The 24,955-nt window shown below is 37.8% G+C and overlaps 1 protein-coding gene across 5 annotated transcripts in view; it reads left to right on the top strand.

Moving 5' to 3' along the window:
- Positions 1-24,955, top strand: part of LOC141449349 (H(+)/Cl(-) exchange transporter 7-like) — a 75,199-nt gene that overhangs the window by 36,063 nt on the left and 14,181 nt on the right. For 4 of the 5 annotated variants that reach the window (XM_074118715.1, XM_074118718.1, XM_074118714.1 and 1 more), the window contains 3 exons: positions 12,423-12,510; positions 16,025-16,197; positions 20,200-20,378. In XM_074118715.1, the coding sequence (XP_073974816.1) occupies positions 12,423-12,510; positions 16,025-16,197; positions 20,200-20,373 (435 nt within the window). In that variant the 3' untranslated portion in view covers positions 20,374-20,378. The remainder of the gene's footprint in view (positions 1-12,422; positions 12,511-16,024; positions 16,198-20,199; positions 20,379-24,955) is intronic. The other variant, XM_074118716.1, reaches the window with a different exon arrangement.

The raw sequence follows: 24,955 nt of genomic DNA, 5'->3' as shown, positions 1-24,955 counted from the left end.
AACAATCAGTAATAACTTATTCTTATCTACTTTACTAGTACTCACTGCGCAAGTCACCCCTACTACTCCAAAATCACCAAATATCTTTTTACCTGCACTAACTGTACTTAGTTATATAAATTTATAATTTTATAATTACACTTTCCCAAGCACCAACTCGCTATTTTCTAAGTATAACTTAACAGTCACCACTAGCACTCTTTTCTCTACAGTTTGATACTATTTTTAAAGCTTAAACTCACAATTTAACACATTAAAAAGACAACTAATACGGAGACGATATGAACACTACCGGGGTGACCCTCGGACCGACATTTACTTTAGGCGCTGTTATGTTTCTATTCCAACTGCACTTGAGACGATATGTACCTTTGGCAATTCATTCTTTTACTTTGGCTCTACGGCGAAAGCCAATGCCATTTTCATACATACAGGCAACATATTTCGCTTCTGTAAGAAGTTGGCTGGGACTTGAGTTTTGTAAAAACCCCAAGCTTATATTTGTTGGCGAGTGGTTGCAACAGATTTTATGTTACCTCTTTTAGTGAGGACGCTTCTACTGAATTTTTTTTCTTTTTCTTTACATTAACTACGAAAGCATCTCAGTGTGAACAAATATCCCAGGAAAATGGATTTTTTTGAATGTTCTCTGGTTTAGTACCTAAAATGTTATTAAAGTTCATAATTTGAAGGAATCAGTTTATCCATCTTTGTGGCATTTCACCTGTACAGAATTGTTCTGTGTTTTTTAATGTATCGTAAACGACTGCATTTGATTTGAGATCTTTAAAAAAGTTGTTTCATGGAGAGTTCTCGGGAAGATATGTTTATCTCTAAAATTGAAACTGTACTTTGTAGTGGCTGACTATATTTATTGTACATATAGCGGTCAGTAAAACTCCCATATTTACCCCCCATAAAACCCCCATATTTATGGATAGTTTACCCACGTAGTTATTTATGGATTACTGAATGTTCAGTATCTTCGATGTTAGAAGAAAATTGGTCAAATTCACTGAAATATTGCTGTATGAGATAATGTTCTTATTTTCCCAATTTTTGACATTGCTAAAGCAACATCTCTTAATTTATAATATCTATTTCGTGAACTTAAACAAATCAAAAATCATTATTTTTGGAAAGGGTGGAAGGAGGGTGCGAAAGGAGCGTTGGTGGTACAATGGTGAAGTTATAGATATAGTTTCGCAGCATAAATATTTGGGTATCATATTAACTCCGCGTCGGTCGTTTGTAAAACATTTTCAGGAAAAGTCAACCCCTGCTAAGTTCGGTATTAGCTCAACATGGAATAGTTTTATTAGAAATGACAACATACCGTTGTCAGCAAAATATAAGTTGTTTGAATCAGTAAGTAGAGCTATTATCTGTTACTCAGCCCAAGTGTGGAACTATTGTTACCATAATGAAGTAGAGAAAGTGCAAAAATTTTTTTTGAAATGATTGTTCTCTTTGCCCAAACACTGCCCAGATTATATTGTTTATGTCGAGACTGATAGAACACCTCTTTTTTGTTATACACTGCGATTACATATCAATTATGTTTGTAAAGTATTAAATTCACAGCCTTGTCTTAAAAAGCGTTTAGCTGAGTATGTGATAAATAAAAATCGATTTTGGTTTAAAGAGTTGTCAGAATTATGTAATAAATATTTATAATTGTAACGCCAATAACATAACATATACCAAGGTTCTGACTCAGTACACAAATTGTTAGATTTAATAAAAGTAGATTTTCAAAATGAATTATTATGTAAAAGAGCTGATTCAAAATTTTATAAAATTTACAAAGTCTATGTTTACAAGATGCAAAGTAAAGGATATGTCTGTAATGAGAATAAGCTAAGGTTCATGTCGCTTATAATGAAGATTAGAGAGGAGGTGTTACCATTGTGGCAACACTGTTTGAGAGAGTGTGTACGAGGGACTTACTGTGTGTAATATGGCGGAGAATGTTAAAAGGATATTATATATTGTGTATTTTTTTGTGTTTTGATTTTACTGTGTGTGTAATAAAGGTTGTCGTTCGATCTTTCTTGCGTTTTCCTTTTGTTCCCAGAATGAAGGAGACAACAAATTTCAGAAGTGGGATAGGGATCTAGATTTGTGTACATAGATTTAGATATAAAGACAAATTGTGTAAAAGGATTGAAAGACTGTGTGTAATTGTGACGCTTAAGTAGAGTTAAGTTTATTTTTTTTTATTATCCTTTTAATGAAATTTACACCTGTACCTACAGGTACAATAGGTAAATGCGATGAATGTATGTGAATAGCGTGGCAGACGTGAATGACGGTCATCCATTGATGGCCGCCGTTAGTCACCCAGTTGGTCACGGGGCCAACGGCGCCTCAGCCGTCTTCGAGGATTGGAGGGTAGCGTAGTTGTAGACAGGTTTGCAGCTAAAGGGTTGGGATGCAGTGAGAGTTTTTGGTGAAAATTTTTGTATCGAATTTTGGCAAGTTCGGAGATAAGTGGAATTTGGAGATCTGTATGTATAGTGTGGTTGCTTACGTAGAATGGAGCGTCTAGTATGCGGCGGAGAATTTTGGATTGCAGTGTTTGTAGTCTTTTGAGGTTGGATTTTTTGGCTGTACCGTAAAGTTCGAGTCCGTAAGTCCATATTGGTGTGAGAAGGGCTGTATAGAGTCGTCGTTTGTTCTGTAGTGAGAGTTTTGAGCGTTTGTCGAGTAGCCTGGCTAGAAGTTTGTATCGTTTGTTTAATTCGGTACGTTTAAGTCTCGTATGGGGGTTCCAGGTAAGTCTCTTGTCTAGGTACATTCCAAGGTACCGCACATGGTCGGCTGGTGGGATAGGTGTGTGATGTAAGAAGACAGGTGGCGGAGTTTGAAGTTTGAGTGTGAAGACTATGTATTTAGATTTAGTTGGGTTAATTTTTATACGCCAGTTTTCTAACCAAGGTTCTATTGAGTGAAGGTGGGACTGTAGTGAGCGTACTGCGAGGATAGGGTCAGAGTGTGTGGAGAGAATGGCAGTGTCGTCAGCGAAGGTGTAAATAGAGGTATTAAGGTTAGAAGGTAAGTCGGCAGTGTAGATTGTGTAAAGAAGAGGAGCTAAGACACTTCCCTGTGGCACACCAGCAAGGACGGGATAGATGGAAGAGTGAGTAGTGCCTTGAAGAACTTGAAAGAATCTGTCAGAGAGGTAAGAGCTGAGTATGAGGTAATAAGTGCTAGGAAGGATGCGTTTTAGTTTCCACAGTAGACCTTCGTGCCAGACTCGGTCAAAGGCTTGCGAAACATCGAGGAATACTCCAGCGCAGTACTGTTTTCGCTCGAGTGAAGAAGCGATGGTGTCTACAACACGATGGGCCTGCTGGATCGTCGAGTGGCAGCTTCTGAAACCAAACTGATGGTCCGGTATAATTTCGAGAGATTCTGTAATTTCGTAGAGGCGTGGTAACAGAAGTCTTTCGAATATTTTGCCCAAGAGAGGCAGTAGGCTTATCGGTCGATAGGAAGAAGGTAGTTGAGTCGGTTTGTTGGACTTGGGTATCATTCGAACTGTAGAAAATTTCCAGAGTATAGGGTAGTAAGTAGTTCTGAGAATAGAGTTGTAAATGGTAGTGAGGAAGACTATTGCTTTTTTGGGTAGTTGGAGTAGGATGTTGGCAGTAATTAGATCGTAACCAGGGCTCTTTTTTTTATTGAGATTAATAATGACTTGCTTGACTTGGGAGGGTGTGAACGGTTTTGGAGGCATAGAAAGAGGTAAAGGTATGTCTAAGTCCCTAATAACGTCTTGAGTATGTTGTGAGTTGAGAACGTCAGGATGCGGAATGAAGACAGTTGAAAGGTGCGTTGCAAATAGTTCAGCTTTTTCCGAGTCACATTTAGCCCAGGAACCGTCAGTAGTACGAAGAGGAGAGGAGGTAGGTTGAAATTTTAGAATACGTCTAGTGGCAGCCCAAAGGGAGTTGTCTTCAGTAGTCAGAGATTTGGTATATTCGGTGTATTGTTTGTTGTAGTATTTGCGGAGTTCTTTTTTAAGTTGGTTTGTCAGGTGATTAAGTTGTTGTTTATGAGATGGGTATTTTGTACGTTGCCAGAGAGATCTCGTTCGTCGTTTGTTAGTTATGAGTGTGCGCAAATAGAGGGGTAAGTTATAAGGTATGCGAGCAGGTTGTTTAGCGGTGCAGTTAGTCGTCGCTTGCCAGATACTCTGCTGGATGGCGGCAGTGAAGTGATCAACGGTATTGTCTAATTCTTGGGGTGTTTTGAGAGGTATTTTGAGGTCAATTTTCTTCTCAAGTAAGTCTCTGAAGAAGTCCCAGTCTAAAGGTCCGTTTATTAGCGTTGGTTTTGGTGGTCTAAGTTTGTGGTGGATGTCTATTGTGAGGATGACTGGACTATGATCAGAGGAGAGTTCATTTAAGGAATGAGTGAGTATGAAATGATGAGATGTTAGAGCAGATGAAAAAGTCAAGCAAGTCAGGGAGTTTATTGGGAGCAGTCGGCCAGTAAGTTGGTTGAGAAGGTGATATGTATGAGAAGCTAGTTAGAGAGAGTGCATTGTAGAGTAGGCGTCCTCTTGGGTTTGCCACCCGACTACCCCAGCGAGGATGCTTCGCGTTGTAGTCCCCACCGCTTATGAACCTGGGACCCAGAGACTGGAAGAAGGATAGAAATTGGTTTTGAAGGATTGTGTGATTAGGTGGACAGTACACTGAAGCAATGTTGTAGTGGAAGGGTTCACTTTGGAGAGAGATCACAGTAGGTTGTATGTAGTTTGAGGCATTGTATGGAATGGGAAAGTGAGATAATGAATTTTTTATGAGAATAGCAGAACCGCCATGTGCAGTACCATCAGGATGGTCAGTTCTGTAGGTTTGGTAGCCATTGATGTAGAAGCGTGTTTTCTCAGTGAAGTGGGTCTCTGTTATAAGGGCAATGTCTATCCGTCTGTCGTGTAGGAGGATGTCCAGCTCTTGTCTGTGGTTAGTTAGTCCGTTTGCATTCCATAATAATATAGTAAGAGAGAACTGAGTTAGAGGCATTAAGGAGCGAGACGGGGAAGTAAGGTGTTGACAACGGTCGTGAGAAGAGTGACGAGAGGAGTAAGGAGCGATTTGAAGTCAGAAAGGAAAGAATTTAGCAAAGTGGTAATGTCGGAAGGAGAGGCTGACTGCTGAGGCGGCGGCGGACCCGCGACCACTCGGGCATAAGATGAACAATCGTTGACGGTGGCTGAAATGTTGTTCCGTGGGAGGTTCCCTGATGAGGCCGAAGCAGCAGGTTGCTGAACAGACGCAGCTACTCTGTTGAGGGCTGAGGGATGGTCGTAAACTGGCGGTCTTCTTCTTGAGCGTTGAAGTTCCCGGTGGACTATGCATCCTTTATAGTTCGCAGGATGTTCTCCATCACAAAGAGCGCATTTAGGACGTTCTATGGTGAGCTTGCCACATTCTTGAGTGAAGTGCTCGCCAGCGCACTTGACGCACCTTGGTCGATGCTGGCAGTAACTTTTGGTGTGACCATATTCTTGGCAACGTTTACATTGCACAATAAGCCGCTGTTTGTGAGGTTCCTCAACTGTTATTCTCGTGTAGCAAAGTAATTCTAGGTCAAAAATATCCTTGTTATTAATATTTGGCTCGAGGTCAACGAAAAAAAGTGGTAATGTTTGCTTTGTAACAGGATGAATAACTGGAGTGATACTGCGGGCAATATGCCCATGTTCCGCTAGTTCCTCTTTTATTAAATCGGGAGGTGTGCTTTGATGCAGATACCTTATTACTACCCGATATGCTTTCTCCTGTTCAAGTTGGTAGGTATGAAATTCTGCTTTTTTCTCCCTGAGGTAGTGGATTATTTGTCTGTAGCCGTCAACTGTTTTCGCCTGTATAATTAAATCAGTTGCTCGGGCTTTGCATGTAAAGCAGTTTGGACCGATTAACTGTGTCAGTGCTTTACAGAGATCAGCGTACTTGGTTACGTTTTTTAAATATATTGGCGGTGGTTTCGGTATTTTCTGAGACTGAGTAGGCACAGATGCAGGCATTTCATCTGGAGCAGCTAGGGGAGTGAACGGGTTGTAGGTGAGTATTCCTGGAGCTACTATTGTGTCTGGCATGGAATTTGCAGTTGCACTGCTAGGCTCTGGATTCAGCTCGGGGAACAGAGTGGGTTTGCTTGCTAGGCTTGTTTTCGTAGTTGCTGCAGGCGGAGCATTTTTCTTTTTGTCTTTGGGGGGAGAGCTGTGAGGTGAGATTGTTCTTTTTTTGGTTGTTTTTGAACTTACAGAGGAAGTAGATAAGCTGGCGGGAGATGATTTGGAGTTAGATGTGTTGCTGAGACTCATCTTTAGAGTTGAGAATGGAGAATTGGAAGATAAATAAAGAGGGGTGAGAAATTGTCTTAGCACTTGGTTTTACACTCGGAAAGTCAAATACTTACAGAGCTGAAGGTTAGAGGTCACTATGAATGTTTTGCACAAAAAAACTAAGAAAAAAAAAAATAAATTATATTTACATTGTTCTTGCACACCGTTAAACTGGTTAAAAGTACTTTACAATCATCTATTAACACAACTTAAACTCTTTTAAACTGATTATTTAAGAGAGCAAAATAAAATAATTTTACTATCCAAAACGATCATAAGTTTATTTAGAAGTTAAATATAAATTTTAAGTTGTTTTCTTTGTTCGTTTATATCTTTTGGACAATATACTATAAGTAATTTTTAATAACTTTTATTTCTGTGCTGACGAAATTGTTTCATTTATTTACAAGACAATGGAAAAGATTATTTGGTTGAAAAAAAAATATATCAGAATCTTCTACAAAGACGATCAAGATCATTCATAAATTAATTTTTAGTCGAGAGGGAGATAGAGCGAACCGAAAGAGATTAAGGAAATTTGAAGGGTTCAAGTTAGAGCCAGGATCCGAAATGTTTAATAGTAAAATTAGGGAAATTGTCCTGGGATTCGAAGAAAGTGAGTTAATCGCGGTTTGCAAGTTTCTTAGATTAGATATTGGAGGTTCAGTGGAAGAGAAAGCTAGACAGATTTGTTATAGTTTAAATGATTTAGGGTCTTTTTCAGACTCGGGTGATGAAGATGACTCTGATGATGAAAATTCTGAGGAGGAAAAATACGATATCGAAACCCCACTAAATCAAGCGACAGCAGAGGTAAAGGTAGGTGAGAATTCTATTCTTTTAAGAATGCTAGCGCAAAATGAAGCGTTGATCAGAAGTTTAAGCATGAACAAAACAAAAGAATTTAAGATAATTCCAGACTTTAAGAATAATATCACAAAGTTTAATGGTAAAGTTCCACGGCATGAGGCAGAATCATGGTTAGAGGCCTTGAATAGCATCGCTAAACTACACGCATGGCCTGATGAGTTTAAATTGGAGGCGGCGAGAGCAAGTATGGCCGGACCGGCTAAAGACTGGTTTCAATCAAAGAGTGTTCGAACCTGGAATGATTTTCAAAGTAAATTTAAAAGAACTTATGTAGGTGAGATTGATGCGGGAACTAAATGGAGAGAAATGGCAAATAGAGCTCAGGGAAAACAAGAAGATACTGAAGATTACCTGCAGGAAAAGGTAAGATTGTGTAAAGAGTTGAAATTACCCTTTAAGGAGATCAAGTTACAAGTTATTGAAGGACTGTGGTCTAAAGAGCTTAGTGACCATCTATTAAGTATCACACATCACGACGAAGACGAATTAAGGGACTCTATTGAGGAATATGAGAGAGTTAACGAAGCCCGTTTGCAGAGAATTAGAAAGAATTGGGGCACTCAGAGTAGAGAGTCGAAAAATAAAAATAAAGATTCATCGAGTAGAAGTGAAGATGATACTAACGAAGGTAGAGCTAAGAGTGTCAGTAGTAAGAAAACAGAATTCTTCCGACGCACAGAAAACTCAGGAAAAAGTAGCCCACGAGAAAATTTTAATCCTAGATGTTACGCTTGTGGCAAACAGGGACACTTGTCCAGGGAATGTCCAAATTCATCAAGTGAAAGAAAGTGTCGGAAGTGTGGGGACACAACACATGTGGCTAAGGATTGCACAAAGGATAGTCAGATCAATGTGATTGCTCAGGCAACTAATCCTACTTGTCTGAAATATATAAAACAGGTACAAATTAATGGAGATTCCTTTACTCATTGCCTTGTAGATACTGGGGCATCAGATTGCACTATTAGAGACTCAGTAGCAAAACGTTTTGACTTGAGAAGAATTCCTGGCAAGACAGAGCTAATTGGTTTTGGAGGAAGTCACGAATCTTTAAAGGTAGAAGAATGGACGAATGCCGTACTTAGCGTAGACGGAGTGTTGGGCACGGAAGTGAAGTTATTAATTGTTCCAGACAAGGCCCAACTATATGAAATGATAATTGGTCGCAGTTGGCTAGACCAACCTCATGTGGCTTATTGTAGTGTTGATGGTATGTTGAAGATTGGTTACCGAGAAGAGGATCCTTTCAAAAACATACAGATAGATTCACCAGCATCAACCAAGTCAGTGATTATGGTACATGAGAATGTTAATCTACCACCAGCTAGCATCAATCTTGTAGAAACAGTTGTTGGAGAAGAAACTTTCTGCACAATGATAAGAAATGAGTCGAATGAAGAAGTGAAGCTTAAGAAAGGGAAGAAAGTTGGACACGGATTTATTCTCAATATAAAGCAAGGACAAGAAGTCACAAGGGACATAGGTCTGAAGAGGAAGATAGACGTTTCGGAAATCAATGTTGGAGAAACAATTACGGAGGAACAGAAATTGGAATTAGTTAACTTACTCAATGAATACCCTATGTGCTTCGCGGAAAATGCTGCGGAAATTGGACTAACAAGAATTGCGGAAATGGAAATATTAGAAGAACCAGGCAGCCGACCGGTTCAAATGAAACCTTATAAAGCAAGTCTAGAAGAGAGAAAGCAAATAGCGGAAATAGTACGGGAACTTAAAGCTGCAGATATCGTGTCCGACACCAAATCGCCGTATGCAAGCCCAGTATTATTGGTGAGAAAGAAGAATGGGGAAGCACGAATGGTAGTGGACTATCGAAGGTTGAACAGACAGACAGTTACGCAGTCTTTCCCAATTCCAGATATTGACTCGCAGCTAGAATCCCTGTCGGGAGCGGAGCTTTTTGTGACACTAGATCTGGCACACGGGTATCTTCAAGTGCCATTGAGTGAAGACGCTAAACAAAAGACAGCTTTTATAACCCCTGACGAGCACGCCCAATTCGATAGGATGGTGTTTGGACTAAAAAACGCCCCCTACGAATTTACTAGAATGATGAGCAAAGCTCTGGGTCAGTTGAAGAATAAAGTAGTACTCTGTTATCTAGATGACTTACTCATTCCGGCTAAGAATTGGAAGGACTTGGTTTCGAAATTGGAAAGCGTTTTAGGGGCATTAAAAGAAGCAATGCTAACTCTAAGACTTAAGAAATGCCACTTCGGAAAGACTGAAGTTGAGTATTTGGGATTTATTGTGTCATTAGATGGTATTAGGCCAGGACCTCGCAAAACGGAGGTGATTTCAAAATATCCTGAACCTAAGAATACTCAGGAGCTGCGGCGTTTCCTAGGACTAGCAAGTTTTTTTAGGCGATTTGTACCCGAATTCGCAAAACGAGCGTCACCTTTGACGATTTTAATGAAGAAAGGTATGCAGTTCAGTTGGGAAGAGAAACAAAGGCTAGCGTTTCAGGATCTGAAAGATGCGTTGACAAAAGAGCCAGTACTACATCTGTACAATCCAAAAGTGCGAACTGAACTACACACTGATGCGAGCATGGACGGATTGGCAGGTATGCTTCTGCAGGAGGGGCAAGATGGGAAGCTACATCTGGTTTATTGCGTTAGTAAGAGAACTTCAGAACCAGAGAGGAACTACCACTCCAGTAAGTTAGAATTATTAGCCATTGTATGGAGCGTGGAACGATTGCGACAATTCCTGATTAATATACCCTTTACCATTGTAACAGATTGCCAAGCACTCATCTATTTGAATTCGAATCGGACGAAAAATTCGCAAATATGTCGCTGGTTTAATCAACTACAGGAATATGACTTTGAAGTAAAGTATCGGCCAGGCGACAAGATGATGCATGTAGATGCACTTAGCAGAGCCGTGCCAGCAGGACAAGATAATTCAGAGGTACAAATGTTGGGAGAGATATTCACTTTCATATCACGCGAAGAGGAGGTGAAATTGTGGCAAGTGACGGACGAAAAACTACAAAGGTTAAGGAATATCTTGGAAAAGAGACCCGAAGACAGAACCGCGGGTGAGCATCAACAAGCGGGAAACGTGAATCTATCTAATGGGATTCTTTATAAAACATTCGAGGGAAGAGAACTTTTAATGGTCCCCAATAGCTTCAGGAAATCTTTGGCAGTGAAAGCCCATGATCTGATGGGGCACTTTGGGCTAGAACGCTCGCTAGCAAACATCAAACAATTCTACTGGTTTCCAGCCATGAGGAGATATATTAAAAGCCACATCCACTCCTGCATCCAATGCATTTTGAATAAGGTTCCATCCGGAAAGAAAAGAGGAAAACTTCACCCTATCGCACCCGGGAAGAGGCCGTTCGCTATCTTACATGCGGACCACTTGGGACCCTTCGTGAAGAGTGGGAAAGGCAACCAGCACCTTCTGGTCGTCACTGATAATCTCACTCGTTTCGTGAGACTGTACCCCGTAAAGGACGTGAAAACCACGACTACGTTGAAATGCCTGAAGAAGCTAGTGATGGAAAGAGGAATACCGGACATGATCGTATCCGACAGAGGAACAGCTTTCACCAGTCAACAATTCGAGGAGTATTGCCAAGGCTATGGCATAAAACACAACCTGATTTCTGTGAGACACCCAAGGGCCAACGGGATGGTGGAGAGAGTGAATAAAACAGTTTTACCCGTGATTAGATCATTAACCTTAAAGGAAGATGGTACAGATTGGGACAGTAAAATGGAAGAATGTGAGATGGCCCTCAACGTTAATATCAACAGAGCTACCGGAAAATCACCTTTTGAGGCCTTGTACGGTTACCATCCACGATTACCCAGTATAGATTCAGGGTTGAGAGAGTTCCTAAAGACCGAATACAACCGACCCGAAAGATTACAGGATAATATTAGAAGTAAAGTGCTTGATGGTCAGCAATACATGAAGGAGTTATTTGACCTGAGGGCATGTGAAGCGACTTCCTTTGAGATAGGCGATCTGGTGTTTGTCAGGAGAGCGATGGGGCACACTGGAGTGCCCACGAAGACCCAACCACGATATAGAGGACCGATGGTTGTTACTGCTGCACGTGGAGGAGATTCGTACACGGTGACGGACCTAGAGGGTAAAGAGGGACGACAGTTTGCCACCTCAGTCCACGCCAGCGACATGAAAATTTGGAAACCCGGGAGAGACGGACAAGATGATGAGGAAGGCCAAATAAACACAGAAGAGGAACAAGAAGAAGAAGTGGTCGATGCACAGGAAGAGGGCTTCAGATCATCACCCTTAAATGTGCACAAACGAAAGAGAAGGGCACCCGCTTACTTCCCTACGACTTAAATTGAGGCCAATTTAGAACGTAGAATGGCCGAATATGTGGCAACACTGTTTGAGAGAGTGTGTACGAGGGACTTACTGTGTGTAATATGGCGGAGAATGTTAAAAGGATATTATATATTGTGTATTTTTTGGACAGCTGATCGGCATGTGTTCGCTTTGTAATATGGCGGCTATAGAGGATACTTATCATTTTATTGCCGTTTGTCCAGTTCTTAATGGTTTTCGGCGGAAATGATATGGGATGGATGCAATGGACAGGGCTCAGTTTTGGTTTTTCTAATGGTGACGACTGGCAGGCATTGTACAATTACGCAATATTATCACTGAAGTAATGAGGGAATTGGTTTTTGTGTTCAATTATTAAATTTTTGTATTCAGGGAGACTTTTGTTTATCAGCAACATCTTGGCAGACGGACTGATGTCCATGCCTATATTGTTTGTGATGATGTACAATAATATTATTTTATGTATATAGAATTATTAATAAACATTATTATTATTATTTTTTTTTTTTTTTTTTTTTTTTTTTTTGGCGCATCAACAGCTGAGGTCATTAGCGCCCGGAGCTTTTTCCAGTGCACTGCCGGCCTCCGGACAGTGTTCTCTCGTTACAGACAACACTGTCCATCACCGGACAGTGAGCTGTAAGAAGCTCCTAGGAAGAGAAAATCTAAGGGTCAGCTGCTGGATTCGAACCCGGGACCTCCGCGTGGGAGTCCAGTATGCTAACCTCATAGCTAATCCCTTCCCTTTATTATTATTATTATTATTATTATTATTATTATTATTATTATATTATATTATATTATTATAATATCTATTTTACTTTTTCAGTGGCATTGTGCTAAAGGACAACTCCCGACAGTGGTTTTATTTTTCTTTCAAAATGATGTTTCATTAATGAACACCCTTATTTGTGATGGTAAAGGTCAAATTTAGTTTATTTTTACTTTATTCTTGCTAGTTGAAAGAACACTAGCTATGAATTTATGCTTGCAATTGTCTAGCAGCGTAAAGATTATGTTTTTGGTTTCATCACAAATCTCGAGATATTAGCTATGAAATTAAAACGATCAAAATGGATGCTAACTGAAGGCAGTACTAAACTAGAACTTTAAGCTAAAATTAAGTACTTGGCCACTTAACTTGCATTGATGGTGGGTATTAGGCTGAGTGTTGTGGATAAAACTAAGAGTTGAAGCAGAAAGTGGAAGCGAAACGAAATGACCTGACCGCATTGGACCGGTTATATCTGTTTTTAATAAAGGATGGTAAGGAAGGGGATAGCTCAGTGTTCAGCTTACTGGATCCTTAAATGGAGATGCTGGGTTCAAATCCAGCTGCCCACTCTTAGATTTTATCTTCCTAGGAGTTTCTCTTTTTGATGAAGAAATAGATGACGCCAGGACTGACCCGCCGGAAGCTAGCAGAAGGGAGATAAATTACAAACATAAATAACAACGAACACACGGTTCGTTGGATTCTTTTTTATCTTTGGGCGGGGATTTAAATGCAAGAATAGGGAATATGAATCAATTGGGAGATGGTTTGTTAGATGGAAGCAGATTATCCAGTTTTGGGGACTAACTTGATCTCATTCATACCACTAGTGGTAGCAGATTAGTCAGTTACATGGAAGAAAATTGGTATTCGGTCCTGAATGGCAGGACATTCAGTGACAAGAGTATTGTAGACACAGTTTGGATTTCACTTGATTTAGTAGACGTGGTACATTATGAGGTAGTTTCAAGCCAGTCTGAACTTTTTTTTCATGTGCCTTTATTGCTATCATTAAATTTGGGTGTTGGACCGATTGAGAACAAATGTAGTGACAAAATTGAAAAGTATTCCCTATGTATTAGTGAAGAAAACAAGATCAATTATTTAAAAATTTTAAATCAAACAATTAACATTTGTAAGTGGTTTCTTGCAATGTGCACTTCCTTCCGGTTTAATTAAATATAGAAAATACAGACCTAATAGGCTTGCTGGGGACAAAAAGTGGTTCAATGAGAATTGTAGAAGTTGTTCCTTTAAAGATTAAGTTAACCCTCTGTGTCCACGATAAATACCTTGATTTCACCAAATGTGTAAAGTTATATATCGAACACTAGAGACTCAAAACAATTTTGGCATTCGTTAAAACAATTCAGACCAATTATTTTTTTGGACATCCCGGTCACAACAGAAGAATTCTTGTTCATCTACAGACACATTCACTCTGATCGATTATTTGTTGATACGGGTCATTTTGTTAATTCTTATTTTACATTGGAGAGTGACATCACTTTACTTGAATTACAGTTAGCCATTGCAGTAAACATAGTAAAGCTACAGCAGTTCGGATAACTTGCCATACGAACTGTACAAAATTATGCCTGCTAATTGGAAACACTATCTTCTAAATTTATTTAATTGCATTTTATACAAGGAATTAGTGCCTACAAGTAAGGGGGAATTTCTGATTTTCCTCTTGTACAAAAAAGGAGACCCCAAAGATTCAAATCACACAAATCAGCAAGTACCCAACATTTCATTCTTACTTTTTAGTAATTTTTTAGAATGTATTAGATGTCACAGACCCTTGTGCTGGCCTTTTATCACCCGTAAATATTTTTCTGTTAGAATAATAAAAGATGTATCTCAACACCATATTAAAAAGGCACTTCATTTTAACCCTGTTCCAAATTATTCTTGTGATTTATCTTTATTCTGAATAATCATCATATTCACTCGCACACTAAAAAGAAAAAGGAAAAGTTGGAGTTGGTCTTTTACCGTTGTAATTTGAATTACGGAGTTAAAACGAAATTTCAGTCTTGAATTCGTCTTATGTGAGCACAAATTACTTAGTTAACAAATAACTAATACTTTTAATTATAATTCATTTATTTTCAAACATTAATTTAATACAGCCCTTGAATTGAGTACTTGTTGAAAAGAAGTTTTATAACCAACTAAAAACATGCATATCTATTTTATATTACATTATAACATTGGGAGAACACCTAAGAGAATTGGCAAAGAGAATTTTAACTGCGAATACGGTATGGTTGCAAATACTTCCCCTTAGTAGGAGTAAGAGCAGGATGAAACTTAAACGTCACGCATTCTAAATTCTTCTTCTTGCCTAATTTGATCAAAGTTGGGCGAAGATTTACAGAATTATTATTAATAACCTTTTAAAAGAGGGCTTTATTTACGTGGGGCAAACTCCCCTCCTAAATATGTACCATCGAGACCCTAAAAAACTAAAGTTATCGTTTTTTAAGCTACCGTATCTAAAATTTCAAATTTAAATACAATTCATTCATTTAAATCAGTTCTTACGTCGATAATTTGAACGATTGCAGAACTTCCTCTTAGTAGGTGTAAGGGCATGATGGCACTTTAGTCACCACTTAGGGAAGCTTTAACCTCTTCTTCGTATTAAACTTTAGCAAAATCGGATTAAGCGTTGTAGAAAGATTAGTAACAATAGTTTTAGGGAGGACCTGACCAGCGTGGGGCAAACTCGTCTGTTAAAGATACTCAGCATCGAAACCTATAAAAAATGCAAATCTACTTCATTTTTTGAAGCAAATAACACTTCATTGAAGAAAATAGGTTCATGAAACGATAACTTTAAATGATTGCAAAACTTCCCCTTAGTAGGTGTAAGAACAGGATTGCGCTTTCATAATATGTAGAGGAGCCCTAATTCCTTCATCCTGCCAAATTTGATCAAAGTCGGTCAATAATGTAATGAGTTATTATATTAGTAATAATAATTTTGGAGCAAGAAGAACAAGAACATTTTCAGCAACGTATTTCTCGATATCCATTTAATTTACTCGTATGTTGTTGCAAAAAAAATTACTGTTATAAAGGAGGATTTACCTTTTATTTTAAAGAAAATTTGGGAATTTTATCTTTTTTAGAAAAAGAGAAAAAAATGGTCAAAGTTGGGTGTTTTTCAACGTTACGCTTTTACGTGCAGTTTTTGACGATCAACCCTTATACAACTGTCCTACCGGACAGTTTTAATTTGAATAAAGTAAATCTTCTCTATTCCCTAATTATGAAGAGGTAGCTAAAATAGTGCCTTACAAATCAGTTACTTTTTCAAAAGAAAGAGAAAAAAAGCTTTCCATTTTAAAAAGGTTTATTTTAATTCTTATCACAGAATTACGTTGTATAAAGTCTGCTTGAATTTATTCTTATTAATATCACGTACTTGGATTTTTAAAAAGCTACTTCCATTTCATTCTATCGTTATATCGTTTAAATTTTATGCTTAAGAAGCTCACATTTTCCTCGAAATAATGACTATGGGACAAGTTCATTTCTTTTCGTTTTTTTCATTTATGACGAAATCCTAAAGATTAAAGAAATCATCAGCCACAATGTTTCACTTGTAAGATATAATAGTACAATAATATTTAATTATATTTCAGAGAGATTAATGGGAGTAAAGCCACTTTTAGTGTTATTGGTATATTATTTCATACTATCTGCTATTTATATGGGAACAGCCATTACGGGAGGAGTTTTCGTTCCCAATATAATTACTGGAGCAATTTGGGGGCGTCTCTTAGCGGAATTACTACTGGAATTGGTCCCACAAACGGTTAGTTTTGTTACAAACTTTTATTTTTTGATAATTTGCTGTATCTTATAAATTATCACTGCGAATGAGGTTGCGTTAATAACGGATATAGTATTGTAACGAAGTTGACCCGAGCAGAGAAGAAAGGGCTAGATTTTCTAGGAGTTTAGTGACCGTAGCCTATAACGGTCCACCACTGTGTAAAAGTAAGCTAAGGGAGCGGCCCCAGTTGGGGTGGGGGCAGTATGTGTTTTCCCGGCCAGTGAGTGGCAGGTTGGAGTGAGACAGTCAGAGTTGGAGTGAGACAGACGGAGTCGGAGTGGGGCAGTCCCAGTTGGAGTGGGGGAGTCGCAGTTGGAGTTGCAGTCAGAGTTGCATTGAGTCTCGGTTGGAGAGAGTCAGAGTGTAGTCGGAGTTCGGCAGAGTTAGCCAGTTGGGCAGTTAGTCAGTTAGTGAGTAGAGCTTTGTTAGTGCGGTTGAGACTAGTGCAATTCAGTGCAGTGCAGTCCAGTGGTCAGTCGTGGAACAGTTTTGTGGCGTTACGTAGTGAGTAAGTAACAGTAAGCTGTTGAGACTGTTGTAAATGGTAACTGTAAAGAATAGCGTTAGTTGCTAGTAAATGTTAATGTTAGTAAAGGTAATGTGTTAATAAATCGAATTACTACTTATAAGTTTAGCGAGTTTTATTATTTATCAAACCCACACTTATTAAATTAACTAGTGGCAGTCACTAGTTGTAGTTAAAGTGTTTTTAGTAAAAGGACAAAAACCTTTACAGTTTATATTTAAATATCTTCTAAACACTGATTGTTGGTGATCTTTTATTAAAACTGTCCGGTAGGACAGTTGTATAAGGGTTGACCATCAAAAACTGCACGAAAAAGCGTAACGTTGAAAAACACCCAACTTTGACAATTTTTTTCTCTTTTTCTATAAAAGATAAAATTCCCAAATTTTCTTTAAATCTTACTCCAAACCCTCCTTCATAACTGTAATTTTTTTGCAACCACCCAGATCTAATAGGTTTCGAGAAAAAAGTTGCCGAAAATGAGCAAAAACCGCTTTTTCAAAAAATGTTCTTGTTCTTGTTCTTCTTGTTGTTGTTGTTGTTCTTGTTGTTCTTGTTGTTACCTTTTTTGTAAACAACGTAGCGCCTAAACGCGTGAACCGATTTTCATTAATGAGGTGTCATTCGATTCGTAATTTTATGTAGATGTGCCTTTTGGGGGTCTCGGCCCTGTACATCCAATGGGAGAGGAGTTAGCCCCCTTTATGTAAGGCCCCCTCCAAAATTATTATTACTAATTACTCTGTAAATCTTGACCCGATTTTGATAAAATTTGGTAGGATGATAGGGTTAGGGCTCCCCTCCCTAACAATAAAGCGACGATCTGCTCTTACACTTGTTAAGGGGAAGTATAGCAATCGTTTCAAATTATCGACACGTGAACCGATTTTCATGAATGAAGTGTCATTCGAATCGAAATTTTGTACAGATTTGTACTTTAAAAGTCTCGACGCTATGCCTCATAAGGAGGGGAGTTCGCCCCACCCAAATAAGGCCCTTTCTAAAACTATTATTACCAATATTTCTACAAAGCTTAGTCCGATTTTGATAAAATTTAGCACGAAGAAGTGATTAAAGCTCCTCTACGTGGCTGTGAAGTGCCATCATGCTCTTACACCTACTAAGAGGAAGTACTGCAATCGTTAAAATTATCAATGAGTGAACCGATTTACATCAATGAATTGTCGTTCGATTCAAAATCTTTGCCTTTTAGGGAGAAGTACTGTAATCGCAGTTTATTTTTCTTGCTCCTCTTAAAAGGAAGTACTGAAATCGCAGTTTAATTTTGCTATTTACCTACAAATACCTTCCTATTTTATTCAAAACGCTTTCTCAAAAAAATGGTTATTGAGGATGGTTTGGGGACCGCAACTATAACCATTCTTTAAAAAGATCTCTCCAGTGATAGTTACGGTTCCGATTTAACACCTTATCAGGTTATAATGATAAAATAGCTTATTCCAAATTTTAAAAAAATCTGTAAAGCAGATATGTAACTTTGTAAAATAGACAAAAAGGAAAATCTATCCAAAAGGTACAAAAATCTCCTTAACAAAAACTTACAGTTTAAAAAGTTAAGTATAAGGGTTGATTAAACGCCAAAAGGTACACAAATCAGCAAGTACCCAACATTTCATTAATACTTCATTGATATTATTTAAGTAATTTTACCGCATTAATTTTCATTAATATTTTTTAAGAATTTATTAGATGTCACATACCCTTATGCTGGCCATTTTCATCTACAAAATATTTGTTCAAGTAGCACACCATTTAACTTAGATTGACTGTAATATCTATTTATCTATAATAATCAAACTATTGATTACAGGTGAAAAAAAAAACGTTATAAAAAATAAAAAAATATGAGGCTAAAAAATTCATAAACGTTTTTTAAAAATTGCTTACACCAACATACATCAATGATTTTATTTATTTATTTTTATTTTTAAATAAAAATCGTCGGTTTAAGTTCATTCTTCGATTAAAGTAATTGTTATTACATGTAGTAGTCAATCGTTTATAATAATAGATAATAATTATCTGGCTTTATCGCAAATAATATAGTTTTCTTCAATTACATTCTCAATCTAGGTATTCATCCCAAATGTTGTGTATATGTAATATAAAATAAATAAGATATGCATATTTTTAGGACAGCTAATTATTCCAGTATTTTACTATAAGTAAAATTAGGGGAACTAAATTAAATTACAATTGAGAAATGAATAAATAATGTTGAATAATCTACTTGTTATTAACTGTGTGTTATTTGTCCTCACGAATATTTCGGTAAGACGAATTCAAGAATGAAATATTGTTTTAAATCCTCCGTGATTCAAATTTAAACAGTAGCCGACTCTAAATTTGTCTTTTTCTAATTTAACATGCATGTATGTGTGACAACTTCAGAATAAAGGGCACATTAAAGAGAAATCAGAAGAATAATTTGGAATAGAGTTAAAATAAAGTACCTATTTATACGAAGATATAATATACATTTTATCACAATTATAACTATTATGAATGAACTGGCCAGCATAAGGGTATGTGACATCTAATAAATTCTTAAAAAATATTAATGAAAATTAATGCGGTAAAATTACTTAAATAATATCAATGAAGTATTAATGAAATGTTGGGTACTTGCTGATTTGTGTACCTTTTGGCGTTTAATCAACCCTTATACTTAACTTTTTAAACTGTAAGTTTTTGTTAATATTACTTTGCTATAAGTTAGTATCAGCGCTTAAGGCCATATATGTCTATCACGCCTTATTGTACCCTTAAAGATTGATTTCCTATCAGCGCACCTAAGGCATTGTCCCAGATTAACATTGGGGAATTGAATTAGTATGAACCTGGTTGTGAGGACACGGTGATGAGAACCATTCTCATATTCCCTCATGTTCAATAAAATTGCTGCCTCTTAGACCATACCTGGGGCTTGAAGTCAAGGTTTTTTTTTAAAAGAGATTAAACAATTGTAAAATATGATTTTTACATTTTCTTTCTAGATAAACAAAGTTGTATTAAGGTGAAATTTTCATATTTAGAGAGTTATAATATAATTATCCTGTAGTAAAAATATAATTTTTAAATCTCCTGAGTCCGAGTAAGTGATTTTTAAACAATGCTCCCTCTCGCTTTGTGTGTTTCTACTGTGTGTTCGTGATGACAATCTCAACAAAGAAAAATACAGGAAGCTGAAACTTTGTATTTCGATTGGTCTTACCAGAGTACCCGATTGTAACTTAGCGACCAAAATCTCTCAACAAGTATTATTTTACAAAAGGAGTTCAACAATTTTTCGAAAGTTTCTCGGAAACGACTTAAATTTGAATAAACGTTGAACTCATGGGGATTACTACTTGTATTTGTAACATTTTTTTTACTTTAGAAAATTCAGTTAAGAGCACTCTTCGGTTATTTATTTTTGTTTTACTTTTTTTTAGGATGCTTGGTGTCGTCCACAGATGTACGCTTTTTTGGCAGCAGGGGCACATGTAGGCGGGACAACTAGGATCTGTCTTAGTATAGGTATAATTTTGCTTGAGTCTAGTGGAGAGATAGCATTTGGCTTGCCAGTATTGTCGTTATTACCACTAAATTTGTTGCTGATATGTTAACTCATGTAAGTACAAAAATAATATTAATTGTTTACTTAGTAGGTGCTAATAAATAATTTTGCTGATTATAAAGAAATCTTTAATTTGATTATTAAATTGAGTACGTAGCTCTGTAAATGTTACGTAGATGGTAATCGAGATATTTTGCCACCAGGTGGGTTTTGCAATATGCAGGAAATCATAATATCTATTCCTGGGAACTTTGTCCACAAGTAAAAATACAATCCTCAAATATTTAAGTATCTTCTAAACACTGAAATATTGTTGGATCTTTACTATTACCTTTAAGATACTTTTATTATAGCAAAAATATAATAAGTAATTTGAGTTTTAACATAATGTACCCAAATATCTGAAATAAGCAGTGACCCAATATAGTCTCATCAAATTTTACGAGTCACTTCACATGTTCGTTACTTTGTTGCATACTTTAATTTTAGAAATACATTTGTATGGAAAATTTATGTCGATTAAAGATGTAAGCCTTCAGCAACGTGTTCAGAGTGGCAGCTTTTCTCGAACATACCAAAAAGGAGAATAGGTTTAAAGTCATGAACTAATTGATTGATATGGATGAACATTAAAACCTCTTGACGCTTGTAGGCAATTGATTTTACGATGTCTTTCTGACTTTGTCTACAAAGGGAAACGTATGCAATATACCGCAGTGTAATAACGTTATTTCTGGAGTAAAGAGAACCAGTATTTTGTTGAAGAATTATAAAACAGTGCTAATTTGAAAAATCATAGCTGGGTTTCAATGATCTTATTTAATCATCCATACTTTTTTCGGAGTGTTAAGTACGAGTTCAGTTCATTCCTTAGATGCTAGATCGGTGACTGCTCAATCACAAACGCTTTCAAATAGGGAGATAGGATAAGGCTCTGTGTAGACTACACCCAATTAGGCGAGAGAAATTACAGCTACCTTCGGTTGATGAAACACCAGCCAAGCTTGAAGGGGGGAAGGTATTGTTAGATGCATCCAACGGGTTTTGGCAGGTACCCCTACACCTTGATAGCTACAAATTAACATGTTTCATTACCCCTTTTGGGCGATATATTTTTAAACGTCTACCGTTTGGGATCAGTTCGGGGCCCGAAGTCTATCAGATAAGAATATTTCACATCGAAGATGGGCTGGAGGGTATTGTAAGCCAAGCCGATGACATCCTTGTGGTTGGCCGTAATAAGAAGGAACACGACGAAAGACTGAAGGCAGTTTTACAAAGATTGAAGCAGAATGGGGTGACGTTAAATAGATTAAAGAGTAAGTTCGGGACCAGTTCCGTTAGATTTCTGGTACATTTTATAAAAGAAGGCAAGATTTATCCAGACAAAGGTAAAGTTGAGGCAGTACTTAGGCATCCAGCCCCAGAGAATGTCTTACAAGTTAGGCAGATTTTGGGAATGAATAAACTTAATGACATTCATTCCACACCTGGGTAATTTAAATGCTCCCCTCAGAATATTATTAAAAAAAGGCACTTTATGAACATTGGATGTGTAGCAGAAAAAGGCGTGGGAAGAATTAAAGAAAAGGTTGACTTTTACGCCAGTGCTGGTTGCCTATGATAGAAATCTTCCCACAAGAGTGGCAGCGGACGCTTCTAATTTAGGCCTAGGAGCATTTATTGAACAACAACACGAAGTCTGTGGACAGATGGAGAGTGGAGACCTGTGATCTTTAGCTGCCCAAGTAGAAAAAGAGGTTTTGAATTTAACATGGGCTTGTGAACGGTTTTCAGCTTACCTTTTAGGGAAAAGGTTCATTCTTCTTACAGACCACAAGCCACTTGTTCAACTTTTAGATCAGAAGCCCATCTCACAGTTATCAGCCTGATTGCAGAGGTTTAGAATGCGACTGCAAGGTTTTGATTATGAAGTTAGATACATACAAGGCAAACAATTCTTCACACCAGATGTACTTTCTAGACATCCCATTCCCAGTTTGTGGAGAGGCGGAGGATATTTTGGACCAGAAGACCTTCTTGCGTAGTATAGTAGAAGCTCTGACTTGTACAGACATCATGCTAGCACAAGTGAGAGAAGCTCAGGCGGAGGATACAGAATGCCAGCATATTAGAAGGTGCATAGAAGAAGATAAATGGAATAAAGAGACATTAAACTATCGATATCGTTTTGGATTTAATGTTAACCAAGAGCTGCTGCTGAAAGGAATTAGGTTAGTAATACCCAAAATCTCTCAGAAAGGAGATTCTGTCAAAAATCCATGAAGGGCACATGGGTATTGTTAAATACAGAAGAAGAGCTAACGATTCAGTATGGTGGCCGGGCATTTGCGAAGACATAAAGTCACTCGTAGGTAACTGCAAAGAATGCCTGCAACTGAGGAAGAATCCACGAGAACCTCTTGCCTCCAGTGGTCTTCCTTGGCAGATTTGGCCAAGTTCCAAGGTAAATGGTATTTGATCATTCAAGACTACTATTCTAGATATTTGGAGGTTATTTTTGTAGATAGACTAACATGTGAGGATGTCACAGAACGAAGAAAAATGTTTTCGCTCGTCATGGTATTCCGTGCATCGTGAGGCCAGATGGGGGAACTCAGTTAACTTCTGAGGATTACAAAACATTCACAAGCACTTATACTTTCGAACATAGAACTTCCAGTTCAAGATACCCTTAGTCGAATGAAGAGGCAGGGAAAGGGTTGACATTGCCAAGCGTATTCTCACAAAATGTGACGATCCTAATTTAGGCCTCTTAGCCTAAAGAACCACAGCCATTAGAAAGCGGTTTGTCGCCGGCAGAATTGATGTACGGCAGAAAAATACGGTCTTTACTTCCCTCAATTAAGAACTATTGTTCAGTTACAAGCGTCCAAATAAATCGTTTAAAAATAAAGAGCAGTTTTAAACAAAGGAACCAAAAGAAATACAATCAACGAAATCGTGTGAGGCGTTTTAGAGAGCCAGCGAGAAACGAGCGTGTGTTGATACCCGACCTGAAACTACGGATAGAAAGGTACAACAGGAAGTCAACCAAGGGCTTACACTGTCCAAACGAATGGTGGTGTGGTATCAAGTAACAGGCGTCTATTGGTGTCAGCTGAGAAGACAGCAGAAAGTAAATCTAGGGAAACATTGCAGAACATACTAAACCATTAGAAGATTCCCAACCAGAAGAGTGAAGACTTCTACTGCAGGATCCGGCTGTGAGAACTTTGAAGTTGGTGACAGATAGAGGAAGTCGAGCAAAGAAAAAGCCGGTGCGTTACAGCGATTCAAATTTCGTTTAATCGGTTAAAGTGCACTTTTCTATTTTATTGTATTTTATTATATATTTTTAATTTATATATGTACCTAGTGATAGGGCAACATTTTATGCAGGGAGGTTAACAGTGCGTGGAGCGATAGATGTATGCTGGTAAAATACACGTGGTTGTTTCTCTGGTACTTTGGCATTTCATTAACAGTACAGTATCTATCTGTTGGCAGTGGCGAGTAACAGTAAAGGAGGTTCTGTGTGTGAGCACATGGCTGAGGTGGTTAAATAAAGGATCTTTTATAAAGTACTGTTGTTTTATTGAAAAGTAATACAAAACATGGTGTCAGAAGTGGTCGAATTTGATTTTTAATTCGTGATAAGTAAAATAACAATGTCGATGTATTCGAACTTGCCCATTCCAAGCTATTTGGAGGCGGGCCCGGGACTGGTTGAGAATTGGAGGATTTTTAAACGAATGTGGCACAACTATGAGATAGGTACGGGTCTAGAAAAAGAATCCAGCAGACGCAGGTCGGCAGTGTTCAAGACGATTATTGGTAAGGAGGGATTACGAATAATCGGCCAGTTGCAGATGGAAAACGAGGAAGACATTGAGGCGCTGATATTAGCCCTGGATAAGGAAATTACACCCAAAAAGAACGTGGTATATGAAAGGTATGTGTTTTTTTCTACATATCAAACTCAAGGAATGCAGTTTTCGGAATTTATAAGAATATTAAAAGAGAAAGCCGCTAGCTGTGAGTTTGGCGAGTTAGAGGAAGAAATGATACGAGATCGGTTTGTAGTAGGTATTATTTGTAATGATTTAAGGAAAAGGCTGCTTAGCACAACAGAGTTAACATTACAAAAATTGATTGACACAGCTAATGCCGTAGAGGAAACTGAAGAACAAGTGCAAAATATGAGAAAAAAGGAAGAGGGCGCCGAATGTGAGGTAGAAAATGTGATGATCTTGAAAAAAGAGGGAAAGAAGACTATCTATTCAAGAAAATGTAAATTTTGTGATAACATGCATGAGTTTAATAAAAGCAAGTGTCCGGCATTTGGTAAGCAGTGTAAAAAGTGTTTGAAATATAATCATTTTGCCATAGTTTGCCGTGCAAAACTAGACAAGGTAAGGGAAGTAGTGGATGAGGGAAGTGACAGCGATTTGCTTCAAATTTCGACCAGTGAAGTGAGAAAAATGACGATTTCTTTGAAAATAAATGGACTAAGTTTGCAGGCGCTAATAGACACAGGAGCGACCTGTAATGTAATTGGGTGGAATCACATAAATGCGATGGAACCTTGCCCTATGGTTAGGAATACAAGGCAGAGACTGAAGTTTTTC

This window comes from Rhodnius prolixus, unplaced genomic scaffold (genome assembly GCF_049639745.1).
Source record: "Rhodnius prolixus isolate KJV_2025 unplaced genomic scaffold, Rpr scaffold_2, whole genome shotgun sequence".
NCBI classification, from domain to species: domain Eukaryota; kingdom Metazoa; phylum Arthropoda; class Insecta; order Hemiptera; family Reduviidae; genus Rhodnius; species Rhodnius prolixus.
Note: the sequence above shows the minus strand (reverse complement) of the source record. Positions and strands in the feature narration are given on the sequence as shown.